General features: G+C 43.8%; 1 protein-coding gene across 3 annotated transcripts in view; it reads left to right on the top strand.

The window, feature by feature from the left end:
- The first annotated feature begins 5406 nt into the window (after positions 1–5406).
- LOC147526245 (AN1-type zinc finger protein 5-like) overlaps positions 5407–27914 on the top strand; it is a 34367-nt gene continuing 11859 nt past the window's right edge. Inside the window, exons 1-4 of one of the 3 annotated variants that reach the window (XM_086630209.1) lie at positions 5407–5420; positions 13890–14053; positions 14466–14577; positions 15376–15473. In XM_086630209.1, the coding sequence (XP_086486335.1) occupies positions 13897–14053; positions 14466–14577; positions 15376–15473 (367 nt within the window). In that variant the 5' untranslated portion in view covers positions 5407–5420; positions 13890–13896. Of the gene's footprint in view, positions 5421–8926; positions 8955–13889; positions 14054–14465; positions 14578–15375; positions 15474–27914 lie in introns of those variants that run through there. The other 2 variants (XM_086630208.1, XM_086630210.1) reach the window with 2 other exon arrangements.

A 27914-nucleotide genomic window follows, 5' to 3' on the forward strand; every position in this document is an offset into this window, starting at 1 on the left:
AACCTCATGAAGTTTAACCAGGCCAAGTGCAAGGTCCTACATCTGAGTCGTGGCAATCCCAGGCACAAATACAGACTGGGTGGTGAATGGATCGAGAGCAGCCCTGAGGAGAAGGACTTGGGAGTACTGGTGGACGAGAAGCTCAATATGAGCCGGCAATGTGCTCTTGCGGCCCAGAAGGCCAACCGCGTCCTGGGCTGCATCAAGAGGAGCGTGGCCAGCAGGTCGAAGGAGGTGATTGTCCCCCTCTACTCTGCCCTTGTGAGACCTCACCTGGAGTATTGCGTCCAGTTCTGGAGTCCCCAACATAAGAAGGACATGGACCAGTTGGAGAGGGTCCAGAGGAGGGCCACGAAGATGATAAGAGGGCTGGAGCACCTTTCCTATGAGGACAGGCTGAAAGAGTTGGGGCTGTTCAGCCTGGAGAAGAGGAGGCTCCGGGGTGACCTTATAGCGGTCTTCCAGTACCTCAAGGGGGCCTACAAGAAAGATGGGGAGAGGCTGTTCAGGAGGGCCTGTTGTGATAGGACAAGGGGTAATGGTTTTAAAATAGAGGGAGGTAGATTCAGGTTGGATATTAGGAAAAAAATTTTTACCATGAGAGTTGTAGAACACTGGAACAGGTTGCCCAGAGAGGTGGTGGATGCTCCATCCCTGGAGACGTTCGAGGCCAGGTTGGACGAGGCCCTGAGCAACCTGATCTAGTTGGAGATATCCCTGTTCCTTGCAGGGGGGTTGGACTAGATGACCTTTGAAGGTCCCTTCCAGCCCTAACCATTCTATGATTCTGTGATTCTATGACTGTACCCCATGGAGAGGACCAATGGTGGAGCAGTTCTTGAAGGACTGTAGCCCATGGGAAGGACTCATGTTGGAGAAGTTTGTGGAGAACTGCCTCCCATGGGAGGAACCCCATACTGGAGCAGGGGAAGAGCATGAGGAGAAAGGAGCGGCAGAGGCAAAGCATTATGAACTGATCACAATCCCCATTCCCCATCCCCTTGTGCCGTTTGGAGTGGGAGGAGGAGGTAGAAGAGTTGGGAGTGAAGTTGAGCCTTGGAAGAAGGGGGCAGCGGGGAAAGGTGGTTTTAGGTTTGGTTTTGTTTCTCGCTATCCTTCTCTATTTTTAATTGGCTATAAATTTAATTAATCTTATTGTAGAATCATAGGATGCTATAGGCTTTCTGGGCTATGAGCGCACATTGCCGGCTCATATTCAGGTCTTCATCCACCAATACCCCCAAGTCCTTCTCTGCATGGCTGCTCTCAATCCACTCATTGCCAATCCTGTATCCATGTTTGGGATTGCCCCGAATCCATGTGCAGGACCTTACACTTGGCCTTGTTGAATTTCACGCGGTTCGCATGGGCCCACCTTTCAAGCTTGTCAAGGTCCCTCTAGATGGCATCCCTCTAGAGTATCAATCACACCACTCAGCTTGGTGTCAACCACAAACTTGCTGAGGGTGCACTCAATCTCACTGTCTGTGTCCCCGACAAAGATGTTAAACAATACTGGATCCAATACAGAGCCCTGAGGGACCCTACTCGTCACTCATCTCTACTTGGACATCGAGCTGTTGACTGCAACTCTTTGAGTGCGACTATCCAGCCAAGTCCTTATCCACTGAGTGGTCCACCTATCAAATCCATGTCTCTCCATTTTAGAGACAAGGGTGTCGTCGTGGATCTTCCCCAACTTGAGTCTGTTTTGCCTGTGATGGTAATTGCTGAGTGATCTCTCTGTCCTTATCTCGACCCACGAGCTTTTTCATCTTATTTTCTCCCTTTGCCCTGCTGAGCAGTGGGAGTGAGAGAGCAGCTTGATGAGCACCCGGCAGCCAGCCAAGGTTAATCCACCACAAAGTCTAATTGTAAAAATAAAAGTTAATCTACTAGTAGCCCTGGATAGTAATTTCCACCTCTCTTACTATGGCGGGGTAGAGGATGGATTCAGAACAGTTTCAACTGAAAAACATTAACTTTTCTGTCACATCCATTATGGGGTTCCGCCAAAGCTGCAGAGCTAGGAGGCCCTCCATTCTTCCAAGCTGCGGGAGGATCGCCTCTGTGATCCTAAGCATATTTACCAGAGATTTCTTCCTTCAAGGCTTAGACTTCTGGCCATGTTTGCCTTAGGGTCATTGGGGCACACCCCCACTACATAGGGTCTTAGAGACAACAGGTAGCCCTTAAAATATAATTTTCTTAGGGTTTTTCCTTTTTATTTAACATAAAACTATGTATAATATCTACGTGTTCCATGGAATCATAAATGCAGAAACACAGCAGCATTGCTCAAAACTAGAAGAGAACCTTCTATTTTAATTGTTGCTTATTAATTCACTGCAAAGTGGCTGGCCATACTCAAGAGCAAACCTCAACATAACTAAAAGAAAAAAATGCCAGAATAAGGAAGTAGCCACACATTTTACTTAACTCAATCCTAAACAGCTGATTCTAGATCCTATTTTGGAGAGTATTTAATCCTACAAGAGCCAGGGACCTTCAAGAATGCTATGAGGTTCATACAAGCTGCTTTTTTAACACATGGAATTGAACATCAGAGAACTATAAAAAGGAGATCACTTCCTGGGTAACCTCAACACGTAACCCAAGGAGCAATGAGGAGAGCAAAAGGGTACTTCTACCCTTGGAAAACACAGCTTCAAAAGAAGGGAATGGTTTTGTATCTCACCTTGGTTTGTTATAGGTAAGCTGTGCTTCTGAGTAAATAGGGGGCTTTGGTCAGGAAGAGAGGATTTTAAACAAGTCTTTTCCTTCTCAAGTGAACATCCTCATTGTAATTTAGTAGCTAGAGAAGACACATATGCCTTCCATTGTCTTACAGTTGCCATACCTGGTTGTATTTTGTGCCTTGTTCAAGGGTGCAGGCATGTTCTCATCTGTGCTTTCGCAGAGCAAAAAGAGCAAGCTTATCTCCTGAAGGGCAGCTGCCCTTTGAAGAGGCTTGAGATAAAGTGCAGCATCCCAAAAATGTTTTGCTGGAGGTGTTTTTAGAGATAGATGGTGAGCAATCTGACAGAGGGGGACGGATGGTCATCTTCCCCCACAGACTTTTCTCTAAAATTTATTAGTCTACCTCTTGGTACATAGCTGTAAGCTTTTACCTAAGAATAATACCAAAAGGCTGCCAATACTTTTCCCCTCCCCTTTCTTCTGTAACGCTAACATTCCAGTAATGACGTATACTCCAATAAATAGTGGCATCTTCATTGTAGGCAGTAGAAGAGATGTAGAGAGTGACTAGATAAAGAGCTCTTTAGGCAATGACTCTTTTTCTGTATTTGTATACTACTTCACAGAGGGCTGGAGCACCTCTCCTATGAAGACAGGCTGAGAGAGTTGAGGTCGTTCAGCCTGGAGAAGAGAAGGCTCTGGGGAGACCTTCTAGCAGCCTTACAGTACCTGAAGGGGGCCTACAAGAAAGCTGGAGAGGGACTTTTTCCAAGGACATGTAGTGATAGGACAAGGGGTAATGGCTCTAAACTGAAAGAGGGGAGATTTAGATTAGATATAAGGAAGAAATTCTTCACTCTGAGGGTGGTGAGGCACTGGAACAGGTTGCCCAGAGAAGTTGTGGATGCCCCATCCCTGGAAGTGTTCAAGGCCAGGTTGGATGAGACTTTGAGCAACCTGGTGTAGTGGAGGGTGTCCCTGCCCATGGCAGGGGGGTTGGAACTAGATGATCCTTAAAGTCCCTTCCAAGCCAAACCATTCTATGATTCTATGATCTAGACCATTTATCTAAAGCAGCTTTGAATTTTACAGATCTTCTATTCCTAAGATACATGTATTCATGTAAGCATAGTATGTTTATTTTCCATTTCCTAGAAATACTACCTTACAAATATTTTAATTGCCTTTAATTTACTATGACGAAGTAATCATTCTTCTATACCTACTAACAGTGTTTTGAAACTATAAGCTACCCTGTGCTGCTCCCACAGTGAGCAAGAAGTCTGAAATAACAAGCTTTATTCTTTCCTTTGATTTCTTTTTCCTCTTCCCATGCTCTCTTGCACGCCCTTCTAACTCTCTCTCTCCACAGTGATGTAACCTTTCTGTCTCTCTTACCTATCTAGGTCAGCGTTACATCCTCTGAACACATAGCTTTATCAACATCCAATAGACACAAAGTCTGATCTAAAGTTTGGACATGCAAAAATATATAAATATTCAATCTTGAGGTTCAGTGATCCACAAATTTTCAAATCTAAATGCAAGTCAAGGTTTGGATTTCAAGTTCACCCTATGTTTATAGGTGGTCACAACCAATAAAGTCTGTGAGAATGACAGTAAACCTTCAGGTAGACCATAGAACAAAGATACTTTATCCCATATACAACAAATCCCTTCCTGTCTCAATTTTCTGGAAAACATATGTTTCAATCTGATATCTTTGTATACTATAGAGATTCCTTTGCTTTTAGTAAATACAGTTTATAAACACTCAAAATCGAAGAATTTTAAATCAGTAAAACTCACAAGAAATATCATTTCTTTATAATATAATATCACAGAAAAAAATCCACCATCAAGCACAGAATTATCCCATTTCTTTTAAAACTGACTTATCACTGCAGACAATTCATTATCTCAGATAAACTATTTAAAATAAAATAAAAAAAAAAGTAGCCAACTAGTGCCTTAATAGTTGCTTAGGTATAAAAGTGTAAGTAGACAAAGTAGACAATAGCCAATGAATCCAGAAGATAGATAAAAAGGGAGTATGAGGTTAAAAAAACCCAATGGCTGCTTGTGACAGATGCACCCACTCTGAGCGAGTGAACAGTGCTTTGGTTCAGGCATCACCAACAAGTAGGCCTGACTGAAATCATCCTTGATGTGCGAACCTTGAGAATTGCGTGTCCTGGTTTTAGCTGGGACAGAGTTAGCTCTTCTTTTTAGCAGCTAGAAGAGCTCCGTGTTTTGGTTTTACTCAGAGGCTCGCTCTGAGAAGAATGTTGATAGCAAGCTGATGTTTGTGGTTGGACGTGAAACTCCAAGGACTTTTCAGTGTGCCGGAGTGCAGAAGCACGGCGGGATAAGGGGGGAGCATAGCCGGGATAAGGGGGCCACGATTCCCCTTGTGATTTGTGGTGGAACTTAAGATTGAGGGCCAAACTGGCCAATTAGTATTCCATATCATGCAGCGTCATGCCCAGTATAAAAGTGAGGGACAGCTGGAAAGAAGGGCTTTTTGCGCTTTCGCTCTTTCGCTGCTTCTGCTCTTTTGCGCTTGCTGCGCTTTTGCTCTATTGCCTTTTTTTTCTCTCTCTCCCAGTACTCCCACTCTCGGAGTACTCTCTCTCTCTCTGCCCCTCTCTATTTCGGGGCCTCGCATTCGTCTGGGATTGCAGCTTTGGGACGAGACGGGCTGCGGATAAGAGGGGGTGGTGAGCATCTACACTGTGTATTAAATCATCTGTATTAAATTGTTCTTAACTCACGGGTTTCCCGTTTCTCCTTTAATTCTCTCCCTCATCCCTCAAAAAGGAAATTCTGGAGGCACAGGAGCGAGCTGTCCCTGTGTGCCGGAAGTCGAGCCGCCGGGGTAGAAAACCAGCTTGGATGACAAAGGAGATTTGGGAACATCTCAAAAGAAAAAGGGATGTCTATAAGTCTTGGAAGAATGGGCAGGCATCCAGGAATCAATACAGGGAGGAAGTTAGGACATGTAGGGAGATAATCAGGGGGGCAAAAGCCCAATTGGAACTTAGACTAGCCAGCTCCGTAAGGGACAACAAAAAGTCTTTCTATAAATATATTAATAACAAAAGGAGGGCTAAAGATCACCTCCAGCCCCTACTGGACTCAGGGGGTACGTTAGTCACTAGGGATGAGGACAAGGCTGAGGTCCTTAATGCCTTCTTTGCCTCAGTCTTTAATAATAAGGTTAGTAGTTCCCAGGTGAGCTGGCCTTCGGTGTCTGAGAGCAGGGAGGGAGAGCAAATCGAAGCTCCTGTGATCCCAGAGGAACGGGTCAAGGATCTGCTCCTCCGGCTGGATGCCCACAAGTCTATGGGGCCTGATGGTATCCACCCGAGAGTCCTGAGAGAGCTGGCGGATGTCATTGCCAAACCCCTGTCCATTATCTTTGGACAGTCTTGGCTCACTGGGGAAGTTCCGCTGGACTGGAGGCTGGCGGATGTTACCCCCATTTACAAAAAAGGGCGGAAGGAGGATCCGGGGAACTACAGGCCTGTCAGTTTGACCTCGGTGACGGGCAAAGTCATGGAACAGGTTATCTTGAGTGCTATTAATGAGCACATACAGGTTAACCGGGTGATCAGGCCCAGTCAACATGGGTTTATGAAAGGCAGGTCTTGCCAATCAAACCTGATCACCTTCTATGACAGGGTGACCCGCCTGGTTGACGAGGGAAGGGCTGTGGATGTAGTTTTCCTAGACCTCAGTAAAGCCTTTGATACAGTTTCTCACAGTGTTCTGGTTGAGAAACTGATAACTGCTGGCCTGGACAGGCACACCCTCCTTTGGGTTAAAAACTGGCTGGACGGCCGGGCCCAAAGAGTGGTGGTAAATGGGGCTAAATCCGGCTGGAGGCCGGTCACCAGTGGGGTTCCCCAGGGCTCAGTGCTGGGTCCAGTTCTGTTTAACATCTTTATCAATGACCTGGATGAGGGAATTGAATGTACCCTCAGTAAATTTGCGGACGACACCAAGCTGGGAGGCTGTGTCGATCTGCTCGAGGGTAGGGAGGCCCTTCAGAGGGATTTGAACAGACTGGATCGTTGGGCTGAGGCCAATGGCATGAGCTTTAATAAGGCCAAGTGCAGAGTCCTTCACTTGGGGTATAAAAACCCCAAGCATCACTATAGGCTCGGGGAAGAGTGGCTGGAGAGCTGCCTGGCGGAGAAGGACCTGGGGGTCTTGGTTGACTACCGGCTTGATATGAGCCAGCAGTGTGCCCAGGTGGCCAAAAAGGCCAATGGGATACTGGCGTGTATCAAGAATAGTGTGACCAGCAGGAGCAGGGAAGTGATCCTGCCCCTGTACTCGGCACTGGTGAGGCCGCACCTGGAATATTGTGTCCAGTTTTGGGCCCCTCGCTTTAAGAGAGATATTGAGCTCCTGGAGCGAGTCCAAAGAAGGGCGACTAAACTGGTCAAGGGGCTGGAAAATAAAACTTATGAGGAGAGGCTGAGGGAGTTGGGGCCGTTTAGCCTGGAGAAGAGGAGGCTGAGGGGAGACCTGATTACGGCCTATAAATACTTGAGAAAAGATGGTGGGGAGGTAGGGGAAGGACTCTTTACATTAGTGATGGGTGATAGAACAAGAGGAAATGGGCATAAGCTTAGTCAGGGGAGATTCAAGTTGGATGTTAGGAAGTATTTCTTCTCTGAAAGGGTTGTCAGCCACTGGAATAGGCTGCCCAGGGAGGTGGTTGAGTCCCCATCCCTGAATGTGTTTAAGAATAGGGTGGATGATCTACTTGAGGATATGGTTTAATGGGGATTAGGGATGGTTGGACTCGATGATCTCTAAGGTCTTTTCCAACCTAGAAATCTATGAATCTATGAATCTATGAGGGTGAGTGGGCGACTGTGTAGGGTTTGGTTGCCGGAGCGGCCTAACCCACGACATTGTGCTAGGCCATATCTTCTCAGGAACTAAGGAAAATAGGCCATGTCTTATCAGGAGCTAACAGTACCAGCCTGAGGTGGGACTAGACAAAACTAAAACTGCTACAGCTGCACTCCTGCACATACACGAAAGGGGAGTTTGACTACAAGTCAATCGCTTTATGCTATAAGTATCTGTAGCCCCCCTCCCAAGCCCATTGAGCTCTCCTGTACAGCAGCAGGCTGCACAGCGGTGATCTCCCGCTTGAGCAAGGATGCTTCTTAAAGTTTATTCCTTGAGGTTGAGGGACTCCTTACCTGGCATCTGATATCTATAATGAGGTAAGCAACATTTTACATTAGGCCTAAAAGTATATTATATGCTAGCAATGTTTATATATTTAGCTATAGCTTAATTATTGGAAGTGTAGTAAGTAGTAGTGTTTGACCACTGTCTAAATCACTGTCTGACCACTGCCTAAATTATCGTTTAAATCAAAATTTAAATCATTGTCAAATCAGTTTAATTACCATTCAATTATTGCTTAATCACCATTTGTTTAACATTTAATTTTCATTGTCATCGATTAACTATCATTTGATCATTGTTTAATCATTAATAAAACCCTTTTCGTTAACCCCACAACGATGACTTCTCTTAATAATTCACCTGTGACACTGCTCATGTACAAATTTAGACGGAACCGTTAATTGGGGGGGAGGTGTCTGTTATTAGGGCAAGCGGATGGGGGAAGGCTTTGTTTCCTCTATTTCTTTGCGTGGAGCATCGTCCTGTTCCTGTGGGCGGGGTGAAGCCGCGCGAGACAGTTGTCACTACTCTGGACACGGCTCCTTCCGCTTCTCCGCCCCCTTGGAGGGCAGACGACGTTCTCTGACTACGTACGGAGTCTCTGTTCATTCCTGTATAGTTCCTAGTCTTGGGGAGGGGAGGAGGTTGGTGACTCTGCAGGCGGTACCGTGAGCCACCTTCCGAGTGCCTCGTCCTCTCTTCCCCCTCCCTAGCCTCCGCGTGGGAGCGTGCAGGCCTCAGCAGCAGCCAGGAGGAGGCGGAGCTGACACGAGCGGACCGGCGGGTTCAGGTCCCTCTTTCCTCCACCTTTCTTCCTCAATTCTCTCTCTTTCTTGCGCCTTCCTTTCGTCCTTCTCCTGCGCGTCGCGCGTCTCGTTCCACGCTGCTGCTGCAGAAGGGAAGTGGTGGTGGCGCCGCCAGCTTCTTACCTCACGTCCTCTCGCCCTTCGCTCTCCCAGAAACAGTCCGGAGCCACCTGCAGTGCCTCCGACATCGGCCGTGGGGTTTCTCAGTCCCCCTCCCCCACCCTCAAGCAGGTACGCGGGTGCTGAGAGGCGGCTGGGGGGGATGCGGGCTCGGTTTCTGAGAGCTGTTAGCGTGGTAGTGTTGTGCGCAGAGGAGCGGCGCGGGGGGGGGGGGGGGGGCGCTTGGGCCTCCCCGCGGCGTTTCCGCTGCCTTCCGCGAGGCGAGGAGCGGCAAGGCGTCTCTCGTCTCCTCCGGCAGTCTCCTTCCTCTCGTTTTGATGCGGAGGGAGGCTGCGGGCCGGGCTGGCGTATACCCTACTCCTCCCGTAGCGGGGCAGACAAAGGGAGCGAGACAATGAGGCTTCCTCAGTCCTCGCTGGGAGAGGGGCGGTGGGGGGTGAGGGGAGCCGCGCGGCAGCCAGTGCCGAACATCATTCAGGGGTTTGTGAGAGGCCGCGGCGGAGAATGCCCCGAGCTCTACATTTCCAGCTTGGCACCTCCTCCTATTTTTTTTTTTTTTTTTTGCTCCTTAGCCCGGCAGCCTCCGCGTCTTTTGTGTTCCGATGCCCTCGGGGCGGGGGCAGGGAGGCACGACTGAAACGTACCATGCTTTGAGCACTTAGCGGTGCCTTCCCTTCTGTCTGACTCGTTGAGCTGGATGTAATTGTCGGTGGGAAATGCCCGGTTTTGATCCATGTTCTTCGCATTTACTTCGTCTTTTTGCTTCACTGTTAGAGGCGTATACCTGAACCATCTTTGCTGTTTGTTTGGGTTTTGGGGTGTTTTTTTGTGGTACGTTTTCTAGCGGAAGATATTCAGATAAATATTTAACCAGCTAGTTTAGCCCCGTCGCTGACTAAATTCCAAGGTTTTATTGTTTTAAAATTGGTTTGTATTTATATTCTCTTTATTATATTAAAATAAGTATTAGGATAACTTTAAGTGCGTTTATTATGCACTTCGAGAAGTACATAAGTGTTAGGATTCAGTTGTAGTTTATTGGAAGTGCGCTTGGTGTGCAAGAAAGAGCTTAGTTATTGAGATTACTTGAATGATCAGTATATCTGCCGTTATTAAAGTTGACTATGCCTCAGCTTAGTTGTAATTTGGAACTAAAAAGATATCTTAGTTATGAGACTTTGTTAACTTTAATAATAGTAATAAAGTATTTATGTTCCCCTTTTAGTTTAGCTGGGTAAACTTGCCAGTAACTGTGACGGTTGGTGATGTAAGTTACTGTTTGAGTTAACACACAGAATAAAATAGCTCCTTCTTATATTGGGAAGTCAGGGTTAAACAGGGACATCTCTGATGGTTAAGACTTTCTCCTTTTGGGGGTAGAAGAGCTCTTTATATTTTTTGCAAAGGTTTGGTTGTAACCACCCATTCAAAAGGTTGGGGGATGTATTTTTAAGGCTGTGAGAGAGTAATCTTCTCTTAAGTCTCTGATCATAGTTGTTTTCTGTTCTTGCTGTGAAACAGAGATGGAAAGGTCTGTTTGAGATGACTACCTCATGATGCTGCGCTTTCTTGATTGATTTTAAGTATCTGCACTCCCTTTTCCTCTAGAAAAGAAGCTGTAGTCGTGTTAATCGAATTTCATATCTTCCTCTTGCAGTGAGTGTATGCTTGGCTGCTTCAGTTCTGTGGGTTGGAGTTGGCAGCCCTTCAGAGATATAAATAGAAGCTGATTTCAGAGGCTCCTGTTGACAAGACTTTGTGTCTGAGCCTTTAGCTTAGCCTGTCACACTGCAGCCTTGTGACAGGCGGAAGCTAATGCACTCACCCATGTGACCCAAATTTCTGAGAAAAGTTCATTCCAGGGAAATGGAACTGAACTTGTAAGGCCTTAGCTAGTTACTGATCTTAGTAGAAAAGCTCGTACGGAAGAATTGGAGAAGTCTGTAATCTCTCTTCTGAAAACTTCACTTTCACTATTGGCTCAAAAGATTAAATGGCATGTTTTAGTGTCTTGGTTAGTAGATGAAATTCTGGGAAGTGTATTATAACCTAGTCAGGTGATACCTGGAACTTAGAAAGACTTTTGTGAAAAAGCACAATTTCTTAAGCATTGCACAACAACTTGATCTTTCAATTAGGGGCATGCATTTCAAGTAGTGAAAGACCGTGCTGACAAAGGAGCCATGAAGACTTGTCTGTAATGTTTTAATACCAGCATTAATACCTACAGCTAAATTTAGTAAGTGGTGAAACATGCCAATTTGAAAGCAGAGCAAGTCAATTGAGATAGTGCTTTGAGCTTACCTCCATAATAAGGGCAGAAGTACAGTCTTTGTATTATAATAACATAGAGCTACAATAAAGATGAGAATATATTTATTTATGTAGGTCTTTTTTTCTGTTGTGTCCATTGACTGATGTATGACTGTAAAACTGCAATTCGTTGGGAGTTATATCAGAATAAGTGTGAGTTTGCTTTGTAGTACTGAAACAAAGGTATAAATCATTTAAGTCCCGTGACCACCGGTAGGCAAGCAGATTAATTTTACTCTTTTCTCCTGCTGTTGATTTTCTTTGATCCCAGAAGTTTAGATTAACTAGACAAATGCTGCTGTCAATTACAGTTGTCTTACTATTGAAATATATGGTTACAGCATGTAGTGTGGCTTCTTTTAAATTATACAATCATAGAATGGTTAGGGTTGGAAGGGACCTCAAAGATCATCTAGTTCCAACCCCCCTGCCATGGGCAGGGAAACCCTCCACTACACCAGGTTGCCCAAAGCCTCATCCAACCTGACCTTGAACACTTCCAGGGATGGGGCATCCACAACTTCTCTGGGCAACCTGTTCCAGTATCTCACCACCCTCTGAGTGAAAAATTTCTTCCTTATATCTAATCTAAATCTGCCCTCTTTCAATTTAAAGCCATTGCCCCTTGTCCTATCACTACACACCCTTGTAAAAAGTCCCTCTCCAGCTTTCCTGTAGGCCCCGTTTAAGTACTGGAAGGCTGCAATAAGATCACCCCGGAGCCTTCTCTTCTCCAGGCTGAACAGTCCCATCTCTCTCAGCCTGACTTCATAGCAGAGGTGCTCTAGTCCTCAGATCATTTTCGTGGCCCTCCTCTGGACCCGCTCCAGCAGCTCCATGTCCTTCTTGTGTTGGGGACTCTAGAGCTGAACGCAGTATTCCAGGTGGGGTCTCACGAGAGCAGAGTAGAGGGGCAGAATCACCTCCCTCGATCTGCTGCCCACGCTCCTTTTGATGCAGCCCAGGATACGGTTGGCTTTCTGGGCTGCCAGTGCACATTGCTGGCTCATGTTGAGCTTCTCATCCACCAGCACTCCCAAGTCGTTTTCCTCAGGGCCGCTCTCAATCCATTCTCTGCCCAGCCTGTACTTGTGCTTGGGATTTCCCCGACCCACGTGCAGGACCTTGCACTTGGCCTTGTTGAACTTCATGAGGTTCTCACAGGCCCACCTGTCAAGCTTGTCCAGGTCTTGGTATCCCTTCCCTCCAGCGTGTCCACAACACCACGCAACTTGGTGTCATCTGCAAACTTGCTGAGGGTGCACTTGATCCCACTGTCCGTGTCATCAACAAAGATGTTAAATAGCACTGGCCCCAGTACTGACCCCTGAGGAACACCACTTGTCACTGGCCTCCACTTGGACATTGAACTGTTGACCACAACTCTTTGAGTGCAACCGTCCAGCCACTTTCTTATCTACTGAGTGGTCCCTCTGTCAAATCCATGTCTCTCCAGTTTAGAGACAAGGATGTTGTGTGGGACAGTGTCAAATGCTTTGGACGAGGCCAGGTAGATGATGTCAGTTGCTCTTCCTTTATCCACCAGTGCTGTAACCTCATCGTAGAAGGTCACCAAATTAGTCAGGCAGGATTTGCCCTTAGTGAAGCCATGTTGGCTGTCACCAGTCACCTTTTTTTTTTTTTTTTTTTTTTTTGTCTCCATGTGCCTTAGTATAGCTGCCAGGAGGATCTGCTCCATGATCTTGCCAGGCACAGAGGTGAGACTGACTGGCCTGTAGTTCCCTGGGTCTTCTTTTTTCCCCTTTTTAAAGATGGGGGCTATGTTTCCCCTTTTCCAGTCAGTGGGAACTTCACCAGACTGCCATGACTTCTGAAATATGATGGATAGTGGCTTAGCAATTTCATCTGCCAGTTCCCTGAGGACCTGCGGATGCACCTAATCAGGTCCCATGGACTTGTCCACCTTCAGGTTCTTTAGATGGTCTCATGGGTGACCCCATGGGAGACCCATGCTGGAGCAGTCTGTTCCTGAAGGGCTGTACTCCGTGGAAAGGACTTACGCTGGAGCAGTTTGTGAAGAACTGTAGCCTGTGGGAAGGATCCATGTTGGAGAAGTTCGTGGAGGACTGTCTCCCATGGGTGAGACCCCACGCTGGAGCAGGGGAAGAGCGTGAGGAGGGAGGAGCAGCAGAGACAGTGTGATGAACTGACCGCAACCCCCATTCACCATCTCTCCGTGCCACTCGGGGGGGAGAAGGTAGAGAAATCAGGAGTGAAGTTGAGCCCAGGGAGAAGGGAGGGGTGGGGGGAAGGTGTTAAGACTTGTTTTTATTTTTCATTACCTTACTCCTATTTGATTGGCAATAAATTAAATTAATCTCTCTGAGGTGTGTCTGTTTTGCCTGTGACGGTAATTGGTGAGTGATCTCTCCCTGACCTTATTTTGACCCATGAGCCTTTTGTCGTATTTTTCTCCCCCTGTCCAGCTGAGGAGAGGGAGTGATAGAGTGGCTTGGTGGGCACCTGGTGTCCAGCCAAGGTCAACCCGCTATGCTATGATAATGCTTTTTGCCTCTCTTAAGTAGCATCGTTATGAACCTCTATCAGTATGATTGAAGTATTGAATTATATATTAACATCCATATTGCCTTCTCTAAAAATGCTGATATTGCCTTTTGTGGGCAAGGTAAGCAGACCTACTTTAATTCTATAACCTGTAATTGATCTTGGTGAAACGCTAGTTCCTAATGCAGTTCTTGGTTTTATTTACAGCATTGAAATGGCTCAGGAGACAAACCAGACCCCAGGGCCCATGCTGTGTAGTACAGGATGTGGATTTTATGGAAATCCTAGGACAAATGGGCTGTGTTCTGTTTGCTACAAAGAGCATCTTCAGCGACAGCATAATAGCGGTAGAATCAGCCCAATGGGTAAAGGTTTGAGTCTTTTTAGTTTTCTTTTGTGTCTTGGAAATATAATGTATAGGTGATGAGAGGAATTACAGAATTTATTTTGGGAGATATTCCGATAACTGCATACTAAAACTATAAATATAAAAGGGAATAATACTTTAAATCACAGTAAAAATAAAAGTGCATTTTTGTATAATATATTCTAGCCCGCTTGGTGTTGAGCCTTAATTTGCATTTCTACTTGCCCTCTGCTATAAGTGTGTTTTTATATAATCCCTATATTTTGGTCATTAACAATATGATCTGTGTTTTAATTAAGAAGATGCAGTAGAATGAGGGATGATTTGAAACAGTTCATAACTGTCTACAAAACTACTTGACTACCTTGTGTTGTGTACTTTGCTTTTAATTAATTTCTTAAATTTCTGTTCTATAGGGACAGCTAGTGGTTCAAACAATCCTACCTCAGACTCTGCATCTGTACAGAGAGCAGACACTAGCTTAAACAACTGTGAAGGTACTGCTAGTAGCACATCTGAAAAATCAAGGTAAGATCATAGAATAATTTAGGCTGGAAAAGACCTTGAGGATGATCGAGTCCAACTGTAAACCTGACACTAAGTCCACCACTAAACCATGTCCCTAAGTGCCACATCTACATGTCTTTTAAATACCTCCAGGGATGGTGACTCAACCACTTCCCTGGGCATTCTGTTCCAATGTTTGACAACCCTTTCAGTGAAGAAAGTTTTCCTAATATCCAATCTAAACTTTCCTTGGCACAACTTGAGACTGTTTCCTCTTGTCCTATTGATTCTTACTTGGGAGAAGAGACGGACACCCACCTTGCTACAATCTCTTTTCAGGTAGCTGTAGAAAGCGATAAGCCTTCTTTTCTCCAGACTAAACAACCCCAGTTCCCTCAGCTGCTTTTCATAAGACTTGTTTTCTAGACCCTTCACCAGATGAAGGTATTATTTTGAGGTTTGAATGAACTGTGAGTGTACAGCAAGTTAAAATTAACACTGCAGTAACCTTGCCCTATTACAGTGAGTTTATGCAGAGGAAAAAGAGCACCTGACAGTGCTTTATGAATCTTTATAAATGAGAACTAATTAGTGTTTGGTGTTGGACTACTGCATTTACAAGGACATTTCTGGTTTATTTGGGGAAATATTTGCTACAGATTTCCTAGTTTCTTCTAGGGAAGAGAGATAATAGAAGTACAGGTCAGGAATATACATCAATAACTGATCAGGTAGTCTGTTGATGGATTTTGACAGTTTAAGCTCTTATTATGAACTCAAAACTAATGTAATTACCCATTTCACTATGTACGTAAACAGAAATGTGCCTGTTGCCGCTGTGCCTGTAATGCAGCAAATGACAGAAATGAGCATTTCGAGAGAGGAAAAAGTATCACCGAAAACAGAGACTGAGCCAGGTATGTTTGCAGAGTAACACTGGGTACAACTGATTTAACAGAACCTGACTATTTACTTTCTCTGAAGTAGACGTCTCTCTTTGTGGTGATGGTCTTGAGGAACTGTTAATTATGGATGCTTCTTGAGTATTAGTACATGCAGAATCAAGAAAAATGACTAGTGCCAGAATAAGTTTTTCAGACACATGTTCAATTTTAATAGGTAATTTGACACTTAAGGAGCATTTTGACTATCAAACCTTCATTTTTAAAAGTAATACACTTAAATTGTATCTGGGTGCAAAATGTTCAATTTTGAAGTCAGTGTTGATTTCTGTGTAAAATAGAAGTATAGAATGGTTTGGGTTGGAAGGGACCTTAAAGATCATCTAGTTCCAACGCCCCTGCCATGGGCGGGGACACCCTCCACTACACCAGGTTGCTCAAAGCCTCATCCAACCTGGCCTTGAACACTTCCAGGGAGGGGACATCTGCACATCTGGGATACCTGTTGCAGTGCCTCACCATCCTCACAGTGAAGAATTTCTTCCTTATATCTAATCTAAATCTCCCTTCTTTCAGTTTAAAGCCATCACCCCTTGTCCTATCACTCCATTTCTTTTGTAAAAAGCCCCTCTCCAGCATTCTTGTAGACCTACTTTAGGTACTGGAAGGCTGCTATAAGATGTCCCTGGAGCCTTCTCTTCTCCAGGATGAACAGCCCCAACTCTCTCAGCCTGTCTTCATAGCAGAGGTGCTCCAGCCCTCAGATCATCTTCGTGGCCCTCCTCTGAACTCACTCCAACAGCTCCATGTCCTTCTTGTGTTGGGGACTCCAGAGCTGAATGCAGTATTCCAGGTGGGATCTCACAAGAGCACAGTAGAGGGGCAGAATCACCTCCCTCGACCTGCTGGTCATGTTTCTTTGGATGCAGCCCAGGACACGGTTGGCTTTCTGGGCTGCCATTGCACATTGCCAGCTCATGTTGAGCTTCTCATCCACCAGCACTCCCAAGTCCTTTTCAGGGCTGCTCTCAATCCACTCATCCCCCAGCCTGTATTGATATTGGGGATTGCCCTGACCCAGGTGCAGGACCTTGCACTTGGCCTTGTTGAACTTCATGAGGTTCTCACAGGCCCACCTCTCCCGCCTGTCAAGGTCCCTCTGGATGGCATCCCTTCCCTCCAGCATGTCCACAACACCACACAGCTTGGTGTCATCTGCAAACTTGCTGAGGGTGTACTCAATCCCACTGTCCATGTCTCCAACAAAGATGTTAAAACACTGGCCCCAGTACTGACCCCCGAGGAACACCACTTGTCACTGGCTTCCACCTTGACTTTGAACTGTTGACCACAACTCTTTGAGTGCAACCGTCCAGCCGCTTCCTTATCCACTGAGTGGTCCATCTGTCAAATCCATGTCTCTCCAGTTTAGAGACAAGGATGTCGTGTGGGACAGTATCAAATGCTTTGGATGAGGCTGGGTAGATGATGTCAGTTGCTCTTCTCCTATCCATCAATGCTGTAACTTCATCATAAAAGGTCACCAAATTTGTCAGGCATGATTTGCCCTTAGTGAAGCCATGTTGGCTGTCACCAGTCACCTTTTTTTTTTTTTTTTTTTTTTTTTGTCTCCATGTGCCTTAGCATAGCTGCCAGGAGGATCTGCTCCATGATCTTGCCAGGCACAGAGGTGAGACTGACTCCTGTAGTTCCTTGGGTCTTCCTTTTTTCCCTTTTTAAAGATGGGGGCTATGTTTCCCATTTTCCAGTCAGTGGGAACTTCACCAGACTGCCAAGACTTCTGAAATATGATGGATAGTGGCTTAGCAACTTCATCTGCCAGTTCCCTGAGGACCTGTGGATGCACCTCATCAGGTCCCATGGACTTATGCACCTTCAGGTTCTTTAGATGGTCTCAAACCTGATCTTCTCCTACAGTGGGCGGTTCTTCATTCTCCCAGTCCCTGCCTTTGCTTTCTGTGACTTGCGCTGTGCAGCTGGATCTCTTGTCAGTGAAGACTGAGTCAAAGAAGTCATTGAGAACCTCAGCCTTCTCCATATCCTGGGTAGCCAGGTCCCCTGTTTCCTTCCTGAGGGGGCCTACATTTTCCCTAGTCCTCCTTTTATCACTGACATATCTGTAGAAGTTTTTCTTGTTGCCCTTGATGTCCCTGGCCAGATTTAACTCTATCAGGGCTTTAGCTTTCCTAACCTGATACCTGGTAGCTCAGACAATTTCTTTGTATTCTTCCCAGGCTACCTGTCCTTGTTTCCACCCTCTATAGGCTTTCTTTTTGTGCCTGAGTTGGTCCAGGAGCTCCTTGTTCATCCATGCGGGCCTCCTGGTGTTCTTACCTGATTTTCTCTTTGTTGGGATGCACCGCTCCTGAGCTTGGAGGAGGTGATCCTTGAATATTAACCAGCTGTCTTGGACCCCTCTTCCCTCCAGGGCCTTCTCCCATGGTACTTTGCCAAGCAGATCTCTGAAGAAGCTGAAGTTTGCTCTCTTGAATTCCAGGGTAGTGAGCTTGCTGTTCTCCCTCCTTGCCACCCAAAAGATCTTGAACCTAGCAGTACAGTTTCTGCTGACTTTGTGGCAATCAAAATTGTTTGTTGCATTTTGAAGAACAGAATTCTTAATAAATTCCATTCTACAGAAGAATGAGAGTGGGGGAGAGGGGAGTACTTGATTTAAAATACTAACAAAGACTTCTAAAGGTTCTTGCACTAATTGAGTAATCAGTATATATAACCAAAACATTGTTCTGTGGATATAGAATACTTACGGTGCTAATTGCTTAGTGAGAATGTTCAATTTATACGTTTTACTCCTGTTTAGGGAGGTTATAGCTTTTGTGTTTGAACTGGGAAGTATTTCTTGGTGGGAGATGAGGAGGAACTGCTTCCCTACCTACTAGTGAGGGATTGAATTAATGTTTTATTATGTAGCAGTTTATTCAAATGGGTATCTTAATGTACTTGTTTGATATCTATAGGTATTGACACCTGTGAATTTTAACAGTTCTGAAACAGTCTTAAAATATTAAAATCTGATGTTCAATAGGAAAATCTGTTTATTATAGCTGAAGATAAAATTCTTTTTTTGTTTTGAAAAGTCCAGAAGGTACTACTTGACACTATAGATGCATCTTTGTCAATAAGACTACTGTTACAGCTGATAGTTAATTGTTCAGTGTTTGTACACAGGTTTTTACTATTTTAATTGTCATGTTAAGTTAAAAATGACATGAACTAAATTACAGTTGCTTTTACTATATTCTTTTTTGATTATGTACAGACTGAGGAGATTTTTACATTACAGCTTCTTGTGACTTATGTTATCTGAAGAGGCTTATTGTATGTAACTTAGAAATTTATCCTTTGTTGCAATATTTTAAAAACACATATTGTCTTGTTATGAGTTCCTACCTGAAAAAGTGACAGGCAGGAAAGAAACATAAAATGGTTGTGGTGGTCAAGTAATAGCTGAATTTTATCTTATTAAAACTGTCAATAGGGATTTGTCATTTTGCCAACTGTAAAAGGCAATCTTCTGTTTCTGTTGACTCAATATCCATTTTCTCATAACAAGGCAACTAAATGATAGTGTCACACAGAACTCTTCATTGATTAGAATAGGGGGAGAAAAATATCCCTAAAAGCATCTCAAGATAATAATCTTGCAGGTTGAAACCAGTCAAAGCTCTGTTAAAGCTTGTATAGACATCACTGAGAAAACTACCATAGAATTTACATGTTTGGAAAAAAAACTTCTATAACAAAATTGTCTTCCTTAGTACATATCCCTAAATTCTTGAAACAGTCTTCAGCTGCTCTGTAAGTAGAAGTTAATCAAGTTGGGGGCAGATTTTAGACAGCACAGGTTAGTGTCCTTATACATGTCCTTGTATACTGTTCTTAGATTACAAAGAGTTTTTCAGACATTTAAGATTTACCAAGTGTTTGCTGTATTCACTAATACGTTGATACTGGAAGTGTTTTGCAGTCAAGAAAAGCTGGCCTCAACTTTTTAGAAATCCCTATTGTGTTTGGGCTAGTTTGTGGTTGTTTTGTTTTTTTTTCCCCCTTTCTCTTTTCCAACAGCATCCAATGTGTTGGTCTCTCTTGAGGAAGAGCTGAAACAATAGTAGAATAGATAATTTATGTCACCTCATAAGAACAAAGCTAATACTTTCTATGAGATGTAATTCTCTAAGATAATGCCTGTCATGATGTTGCTAATGAAAAGACTAATCTTTTGGCAATTGAATGTCATAACTGTCTATCAGATGGTAAGTCAGGAACAAACAATGTAGCCTTCAAGCAAAGCAGGGTGGTTGTTTTTTTGTTGTTGTGGTTTTGTTTTGTTTTGTTTTTCTTCAGCACTAGAAAGGCTCATTCTCTTCTGCAAGCCAGAAAGTTCTAAATAGTTAGGTCTGGACAATTGTCTTTAAGTCTGTGGGCTAAAAGTATACTTTCTTGCTGTTGGGATTTAAGCATCTGATTCTAGAAGGTTCTGAAATTGACAAAAATCAAGCTTCAACAGGCTTGTATTTTCTTTTGTTTTTCCCAGGTTGAGGTTGTAACCTGGGTTCTCATTCAAAACAAATCAGGTCTGAAGGCAATTAATTATATCTTGGCATTTGAATTAAGAAAGGCACAACAGATTTAACTGGCCTAGTTGGTTATAATTTAGATGTCTAACATGCTATATTCTGTTGTAACTTGTAATTTCTTAGTTCAACTTTCTTGCTGCTTGTAGTTTTGTAATTGAATTGTGGCATGTGTTCAGTCCAGCTGCTTATCTGATGAACTGTTCACAAGTCAGTGAAATATCAAGACCTTTATATCAAAGCTCCAATTCAAAATTGGACATTACTTATATCATGAATTTTGATATGCTTCTAAGTCTAGTCTTGACCAAAGTCAGAATATACCTGAAGCATTCTAGAGATATCGTTCATATTTGTGTCTTTTTTCCATGCTAACTTGCGGGAATTAAATGCACAAAAATCTTATGTAACTCCTTTACTTATGTTGATTATTACATCAAAGCAATACCATTACCAAGTTGGTGAGGCATAGTAGAGGCTTTTAAGAAACCTGTTTTGTTTTAGCAGATATTTAAGCGGCAAGAAAACACCCATACAGAGAGCTGACTTCCATATTGAGTGCTAAACTAAACTGTTCTGAAAACAAGTATGTTTAAATAATCATATTGTATCAATTCATAGAATATTCTCAGCATTTTCTGCTGTTATGGGTCACTACCTTTCTGAATGAGTCTCCCATCAGGTCTGTCAGTGTTTCCAGACTTAATTAGTATCGGCATGCATATCAACCTTTTTTTCTTAACCCTGCAATAGCTTTGTTTCAGGGAGCAGTGTGGTGAGTTATCACTCTGAAGCCACAGCTGTGGAATAGTGCTGCCTGTAAAGAAAGCGAACTGGAACTTAAAACGCATATGGTCTTGTGTAATATTGTCGTGGGTTAGGTTGAACCCCCCCCCCCCCACACACACACAGCTGGTCACTCCCCCTCCCCCACCCCCAGGAATGGGGGAGAGAATTAAAGGATAAATGGGAAACCCGTGGGTTGAGATAAGAATAATTTAATACAGATGATTTAATACACAGGGTAGATGCTCACCACCCCCTCGTATGCAAAGCCCGTCTTGTCCCGAAGCTGCAATCCCGGACGAACACGAGGCCCCGAAATAGAGAGGGGCAGAGAGAGAGAGATAGTGCTCCGAGAGTGGGAGTACTGGGAGAGAGAGAAAAAAGAAAGAAAAACAATAGAGCAACAGCGCAGCAAGCACAAAAGAGCAAAAGTGCAAAAGCGCCAAAGCGCAAAAGCCCTTCTTTCCAGCTGACCCTCACTTTTATACTGGGCATGACACTGCATGATATGGAATACTAATTGGCCAGTTTGGCCCTCAATCTTAAGTTCCACCACAAATCACAAGGGGAATCGTGTCCCCCTTGTCCCAACTAGGTTCCCCCCTTATCCCACCGTGCTTCTGCACTCCAGCACACTGAAAAGTCCTTGGAGTTTCATGTCTAACCACAAACATCAACTTGCTATCAGCATTCTTCTCAGAGCGAGCCTCTGAGTAAAACCAAAACACGGAGCTCTTCTAGCTGCTAAAAAGAAGAGCTAACCCGGTCCCAGCTAAAACTGGGACAAATATAAGTGTTTAAAAAAAAAAATCTTCCCTAAATATTGTTAACTTAATCTTATTCTATCTACGTTGTAGGTTACCCTTTCCATTCCTGGAAGTTGACGTTTAATGGAATTCATGAGGTGATGGTTAGCTCACTTGTCTTTTGGCTCTGTACCAAGCCAATATGATGAGTTATTTTAATGTTAAATGCCACAGCTGTCCTATGTGCAGGTTGAAACCCTATTATGAGTTGCCATCACTTATAGATAAAACCAATAGTTATGATATATACAGTGTGTGTTGCAGATAACAATCTGAGTAAGATGCTGAATAGACAGCTATCTTAAATTGAAGGTTCAACATGATAAATAGATTATATTGCTTGCTTCTTGTTTTAATAACTGATTCTGATTTGTTTTCAAACATGGCTATAGTATTTAACTGTGGGTGCTATCTGTAGACAGTTCCTTTGTGGCTTTTGATAAAATAATCAGATATCAACTGTCTTGTGTTCAAAATTATCTTCCCATTTCCCATGTCTGCTGTAGCTTGAGTAGATGTCCCCAATTGAAATAATTCTGAAATGCAACTAATAGTCTTTAAGTCTTGGAGCTATCTACCTTGAAAAATAAGACTGAGGACCTAACTGCTGGTCCTGTGCTTGTTCCTGATAGGATGCTATTGTATCTTTGAGAGATGTGTAACAGACATCAAGTCTTGATGGTAACCAGATTAAACCATGTTTCAGTGTGATACTTAAACAGGGGTATCTGTTATATTGATGTAAGAGTAAAAATATTCAGTGTGCCTGCTAGAGTTGAGCATGTGGGACACTAGTTGCATGCTGCAGAACAGTTTTATCCCAGTTCTTTGGCATCAAATTAAAAATGCAGTTTATTCTTTAGCCTTTTATCATGGGCACCTAGATCAGCATAGCAGTTGCAATTTCTGAAGAGTAAAATAATCATTCTCAAGCTTGATAAAGCATAATAAATTCTATCCATCTTACTTTCAATGACTTAACACAACTGACTTGTATATAAAGTTTAATATGCAGCATAAGGATTGCATAATTTGTAGTATAGTTTTCAGTTCTGGTACTGTGGAAGTGCAGTATGTCTTTCTGATGACTTTTGGGTGCTCTTTGTCTATTACCTTTATTCCTTCTTCTGTTTTAAATTTCCCAGTTCTTCCATGGTGGGAGTTGGGGGTTACCTTAATGTAAAAGTAGTTGGAATGCTTAACCTTTTTTTTTTTTTTTCTTATGCTCTCAAGCATTTCACTCTTCACTGGCATGCTCACTGTTTCATAGTACTGTGGAAGTCAGTGCAGTTTGTCAAACTGCTAGGGTCCTATTTTGGATAATTTGTTTGAGTATAGAGGAAGCTTCTAAAAACCTTCTTGGTATTACTTTGGTAGCCCTTTCTGTTTGCTTTAAATATGGGGAGGTGTAGTGGGTTGGCCTTGGCTGACTGCCAGATGTCCACCCAGCTATTCTCTCACTCCTCAGCAGGACAGGGGAAGAAAATAAGATGGAAAAGCTCATGGGTTGAGATAAGGACAGAGTTCACTTAGCAATTACAGTCACAGGCAAAACACTCAACTAGGGGAAAATTAATTCAATGCCAATTTAAAAAATTGAGATGGTAGGAAACAAAGACAAAATGAAAAATGCCTTCCCCCACCCCCTTCTTCCCAGGTTCAACTTCACTCCTTTATTCCAGACTCTTCTACATCTTCCCTCTATTCTGAGTGATGCAGGGGGAATGGAGGGTTACAGTCAGTTCATAACAGTTCCTCTCTGCTGTTCCTTCTTGCATTCTTTCTCTGCTCCAGCATGGGTCCCTCCCACAGGATACTGTTCCAACTATATTGGTTTACATAAGGAAAACCACTGTCAGTTCTGAAAGTCTAGTTATGACAGTGGTTATTACTTGTTTGAAAGTATCAGAGTCACTGTGGCTTTAATACTTGGGGTCAGAGAAGTATTGTTCTTCCTATTTGGTAAGACCTTTCTGTGTATAGGTTGAACAGCTGTTGTGCTGTGACTTGTGGCTTACTTCAAATCATCAGTGACCTTGCATCTTTAAAGCAGACAGAGGGAGAACAGCATCTTATCTTTGGACTGAGTGAAGTAAATCTACCCAAATTTACAACGCAACATTCGTATTTGTGCTTTTTTTTCAGGCGTTTCTTGTACTAGGATTATGTTGGTCCTTATCCTAGCAGAATTACAATCATAGAATCCTAGAATGGTTTGAGTTGGAAGGGACCTTTAAAGGTCATCTAGTCCAATTTCCCTGCTATGAGCAGGGAAATCTTCCACTAGATCAGGTTGCTCAAAGCCCTGTCCAGCCTGACCTTAAATGTTTGTAGGGATGGGGCATCTACCACCTCTCTGGGCAACCTGTTCCACTGTTTCACCACCCTCACGGTAAAACAAATTTCTTCCTTGTATCTAGTCTGAATCTACTTTCTTTTAGTTTAAAAAAATTTCCTCTTGTTCTATCACTACATGCCCTACTAAAAAGTCTGCTCTGATCTTTCTTATAAGCCCCCTTTAAGTATTGAAAGGCTGCAATGAGGTCTCCCTGGAGCCTTCTCTTCTCCAGGCTGAACAGCTCCAACTCTGTTAGCCTGTCTCCATAGCAGAGGTGCTCCAGCCCTTGGATCATCTTCATGGCCCTCCTCTGGACTCGCTCCAGCAGCTCCATGTCCTTCTTGTGTTGGGGACTCCAGAGCTGAACACAGTATTCCAGGAGGGGTCTCACGAGAGCAGAGTAGAGGGGCAGAATCACCTCCCTCGACCTGCTGGCCACGCTGCTTTTAATGCAGCCCAGGATACGGTTGGCTTTCTGGGCTGCCAGTGCACATTGTCAGCTCATGTTGAGCTTCTCATCCACCAGCACTCCCAAGTCCTTTTCAGGGCTGCTCTCAATCCACTCATCCCCCAGCCTGTATTGATATTGGGGATTGCCCTGACCCAGGTGCAGGACCTTGCACTTGGCCTTGTTGAACCTCATGAGGTTCACATGGGCCCACCCCTCAAGCTTGTCCAGGTCTTGTCCCTCTGAATGGCATCCCCTGTGCCTCTTCTGTTGCTCCTGATGGTATCATCTTTTATAATGCCTGTGGTTAACTTACTGTTGTCAGTCTTACATTAGTCATGCTCAGTTCTGGAAACTTCTTTTGCTACCAACTTCAACCTTGTAGCAGGAGAACTGGTCTCGTAAAATTAAATAAACCTCATCTGGTAACCTGAGATGATGGTTGGCAAGAGAAATAACTGTGGTGATGGAGAGGGCTACATGCTAACAAGAACTTTAAGGTAATAAAATATGTTCTGATGGTAAAAGGCTTTGCTTCATATGAATAGGGTTATTGGTACTGAGGAAGCAGGTATGCAGGTAACAATAACAACCATTTTCCTACCATTGTTTTAGCTTTTGTCTAGTGATTTATTCCATGGCAATCACTTAGAGTACTTTGATTAACACAGTATGATTTCTGGCATAAAATGAATTAATATATTGAGGAATGGCATTGTAGTTACCTAATTAGATTTGGATTGTATGCTAGAGGGAGCCTTTTGTGACAAGCAATTGTCAGGATAGTATCTGATGGATTTGGCTCCTAATGTCATGCCAGAACAGCTAAAACTTAAAATATTTAATTTGAGCCATAGTTTGATTAAAAAGAGGTTTTTTGTTCTGATGTGTGAGCTTCAGTTAAAGGTGATTGTCCTTGTTCTAGCTGTTAATCAGAAGCTATTTTGAGGACTTCATTTTTAAAACTCATTATTAGATCTAACTCTGCTGGCATAAAAGTGAGAGGATGTTCCTTTTTTCCCTTTTTTTCTGTGTAGAGTAAGAAATTGACTACTTGAATTCTAATTTGGGGGGCCCTGCCCCATCCCCTTGTCTTGGGACCTTTTAGTTGCCCATTTCTGCATGTTATCTGCTTTTCCTTTTTGGAACGTATTTTAGTTGTGGGGGAAGGATGCTGTTTGGCAGCTCTTTTGGGAAATGGGCCTGTCATGTTATGACACAAGGTCAGGTCAATAGAGGTCAGGGAGCAATTCGACCAGTCTACCAGCTTCCCAAGAAAGATGAGACCCTTGTATCCGACCCACCTGCCCACCCTGGGCAGCCTGCTAAGTCAGAGGGTGTTTGCCTAACCTGTTCAGGGACCCCACGGGCAGAGCAATGGGCCAAATCCCTTCTATTCTCTATAACAATTATGAAGTTTCCAGAAACTTATATTTTTTTATATATATGATAAATTTTATTACATACGCTCATGACAGGATACAGATTCGAAGAGAGCCAATGATAGGGACTGACTGCGAAAACAGATTTGATTTGGAATAATATAAAACCAGAACTGATCAGTGATAATACTCAGTAGCTACCAAGATGTTAGTAAGTAAATGCGCATAACACAGAGCTCTTACCCAATAGGCGTCCCTATGGGGGGGAGAAGAGAGATCCAGCCCGTTGACTGATCCCAGACGTTTCAATGGAGGTCTTCTCCCTAACATCCCCCTTCTCTTTAACCATTTTATACTATTTCTTTACTTTTAGCTGGAGCTTAAGTGACTTTAGTCATACATACTTTTGCATAGCCCAGAGGCAGGTAGCTTTTGAGGTGGAGGTGTATTTTGGTATTATATTGATGTTATAATGAGCAAAGTTCAGCTTCAGAACATGATTTCACCACCATTGCTGAGGCAGTAGTTGCGATCCATCTTCCTTGATAGTAACTATGTGGTTATCTTCGCTGGACATTCGTTATCCATGATAACAGGGATGAGCCGTGGTACTTCCGTACCGTTCTGTTCCCCACATCATGGATATTGCACGTTCCGTTCAACTAGATGCAGGCCTTGTCTGTTCCAAGTGCGTTGTTCCTGGGAGCAGCAACTGTGTCTCATCTCTGATATTACAGCTTATGTTAAGACATAAGCTGAACTTTGGGGGACAATATTCTCCCATTCACCCCAATTTCTGTTATTTTTCCACAGGGCCTTTGCACTTACAATTACTATCACTGCTTTCTAGTTCCCATGTTGCTGGTTGTGGCAGTGAACACCAGTCAGTTTATTTATATGGAGGAGGAAGTACATTTGTAGTTGTTGGTAATATTTTTCCCTTAGATGGATTTGTTTTAAATATCTTAGTTTTGTGACACAATGATCTACTAGACTATCTCTTTGCCTCGATGGTTCAGTGAGCTCAGATTGGGTCACTGCTGCACATGCACCACTTCCTGTGATGTTGGTCCTCCTTAGGCTCAGGTGGTTCCTGCTACAGTACTTCTTATAACATGAAACTCAAATCATGGGTTACAATAATTTAAAGGTATATCCATTACAATCTCTACCCCTGTTCCCTTTGGACCAGGCCATAGGGTTTAACATTGCAATGAACTCCTCCCCTTGCCTCTGCTCTGACTTGTATTTATCCACAGACTGCAGTCCCTTAAGGGTGTACCTGCTCCAAGTGGAGCCTTATCTATGAGCCACAGTCCCTTCAGGAGCGTACCTGCTGTGCTGTGGACTTATCCACAGACATAGATGCTTTGAGGTGTACCTTTTCCAGTATGTTCTTATCCTTGGGCCACAATACCTTCAGAGGTATACCTGCTGTGGCACAGACATATCCATGGCCACAGATGCTCCAGGGTGTCCTGCTCCCATGTGGACTCATCCACAGGTCATAGTCCCTTTGACTTGAGTTCACACCAGAGTTCCAGCCTGTCCAGTACAGCAGCAAAGGAAGAGCAGCGATGCTCTGGCCATCTGCCATCCTGAGTGCACAGCCCTTGCTGTTATAAAAATGTTTCCAAGCACAGCAGAGTAATATGACAAGCAGAAAAAGCAAAAAGCAGCCACTAACGAGCACTAAACTAATATACAGTAAAGCAAGCAAGCAAGCTCCATGGCAAGCACAGGAGCCTGCTGATTAATAAATAAACAGCTATAAATTCTATCTAGAATCATAGAATGGTTTGAGATGGAAGGGACCTTAAAGATCATGTAGTTCCAACCCCCCTGCCCTTGGCAGGGACACCTTCCACTAGATCAGGTTGGTTAAAGCCTCATCCAACCTGACCTTGAACACTTCCAGGAATGGGGCATCCACAACTTCTCTGGGCAACCTGTCCCAGTGTTTCAACACTCTGAGTGAAGAATTTCTTCCTTATCTCTAATCTAACTACCCTCTTTCAGTTTAAAGCCATTGCCCCTTGTCCTATCACTACATGCCCTTGTCAAAAGTCCCTCTCCAGCTTTC

This window comes from Tauraco erythrolophus, chromosome W (assembly GCF_009769465.1).
Source record: "Tauraco erythrolophus isolate bTauEry1 chromosome W, bTauEry1.pri, whole genome shotgun sequence".
Lineage (NCBI taxonomy): Eukaryota > Metazoa > Chordata > Aves > Musophagiformes > Musophagidae > Tauraco > Tauraco erythrolophus.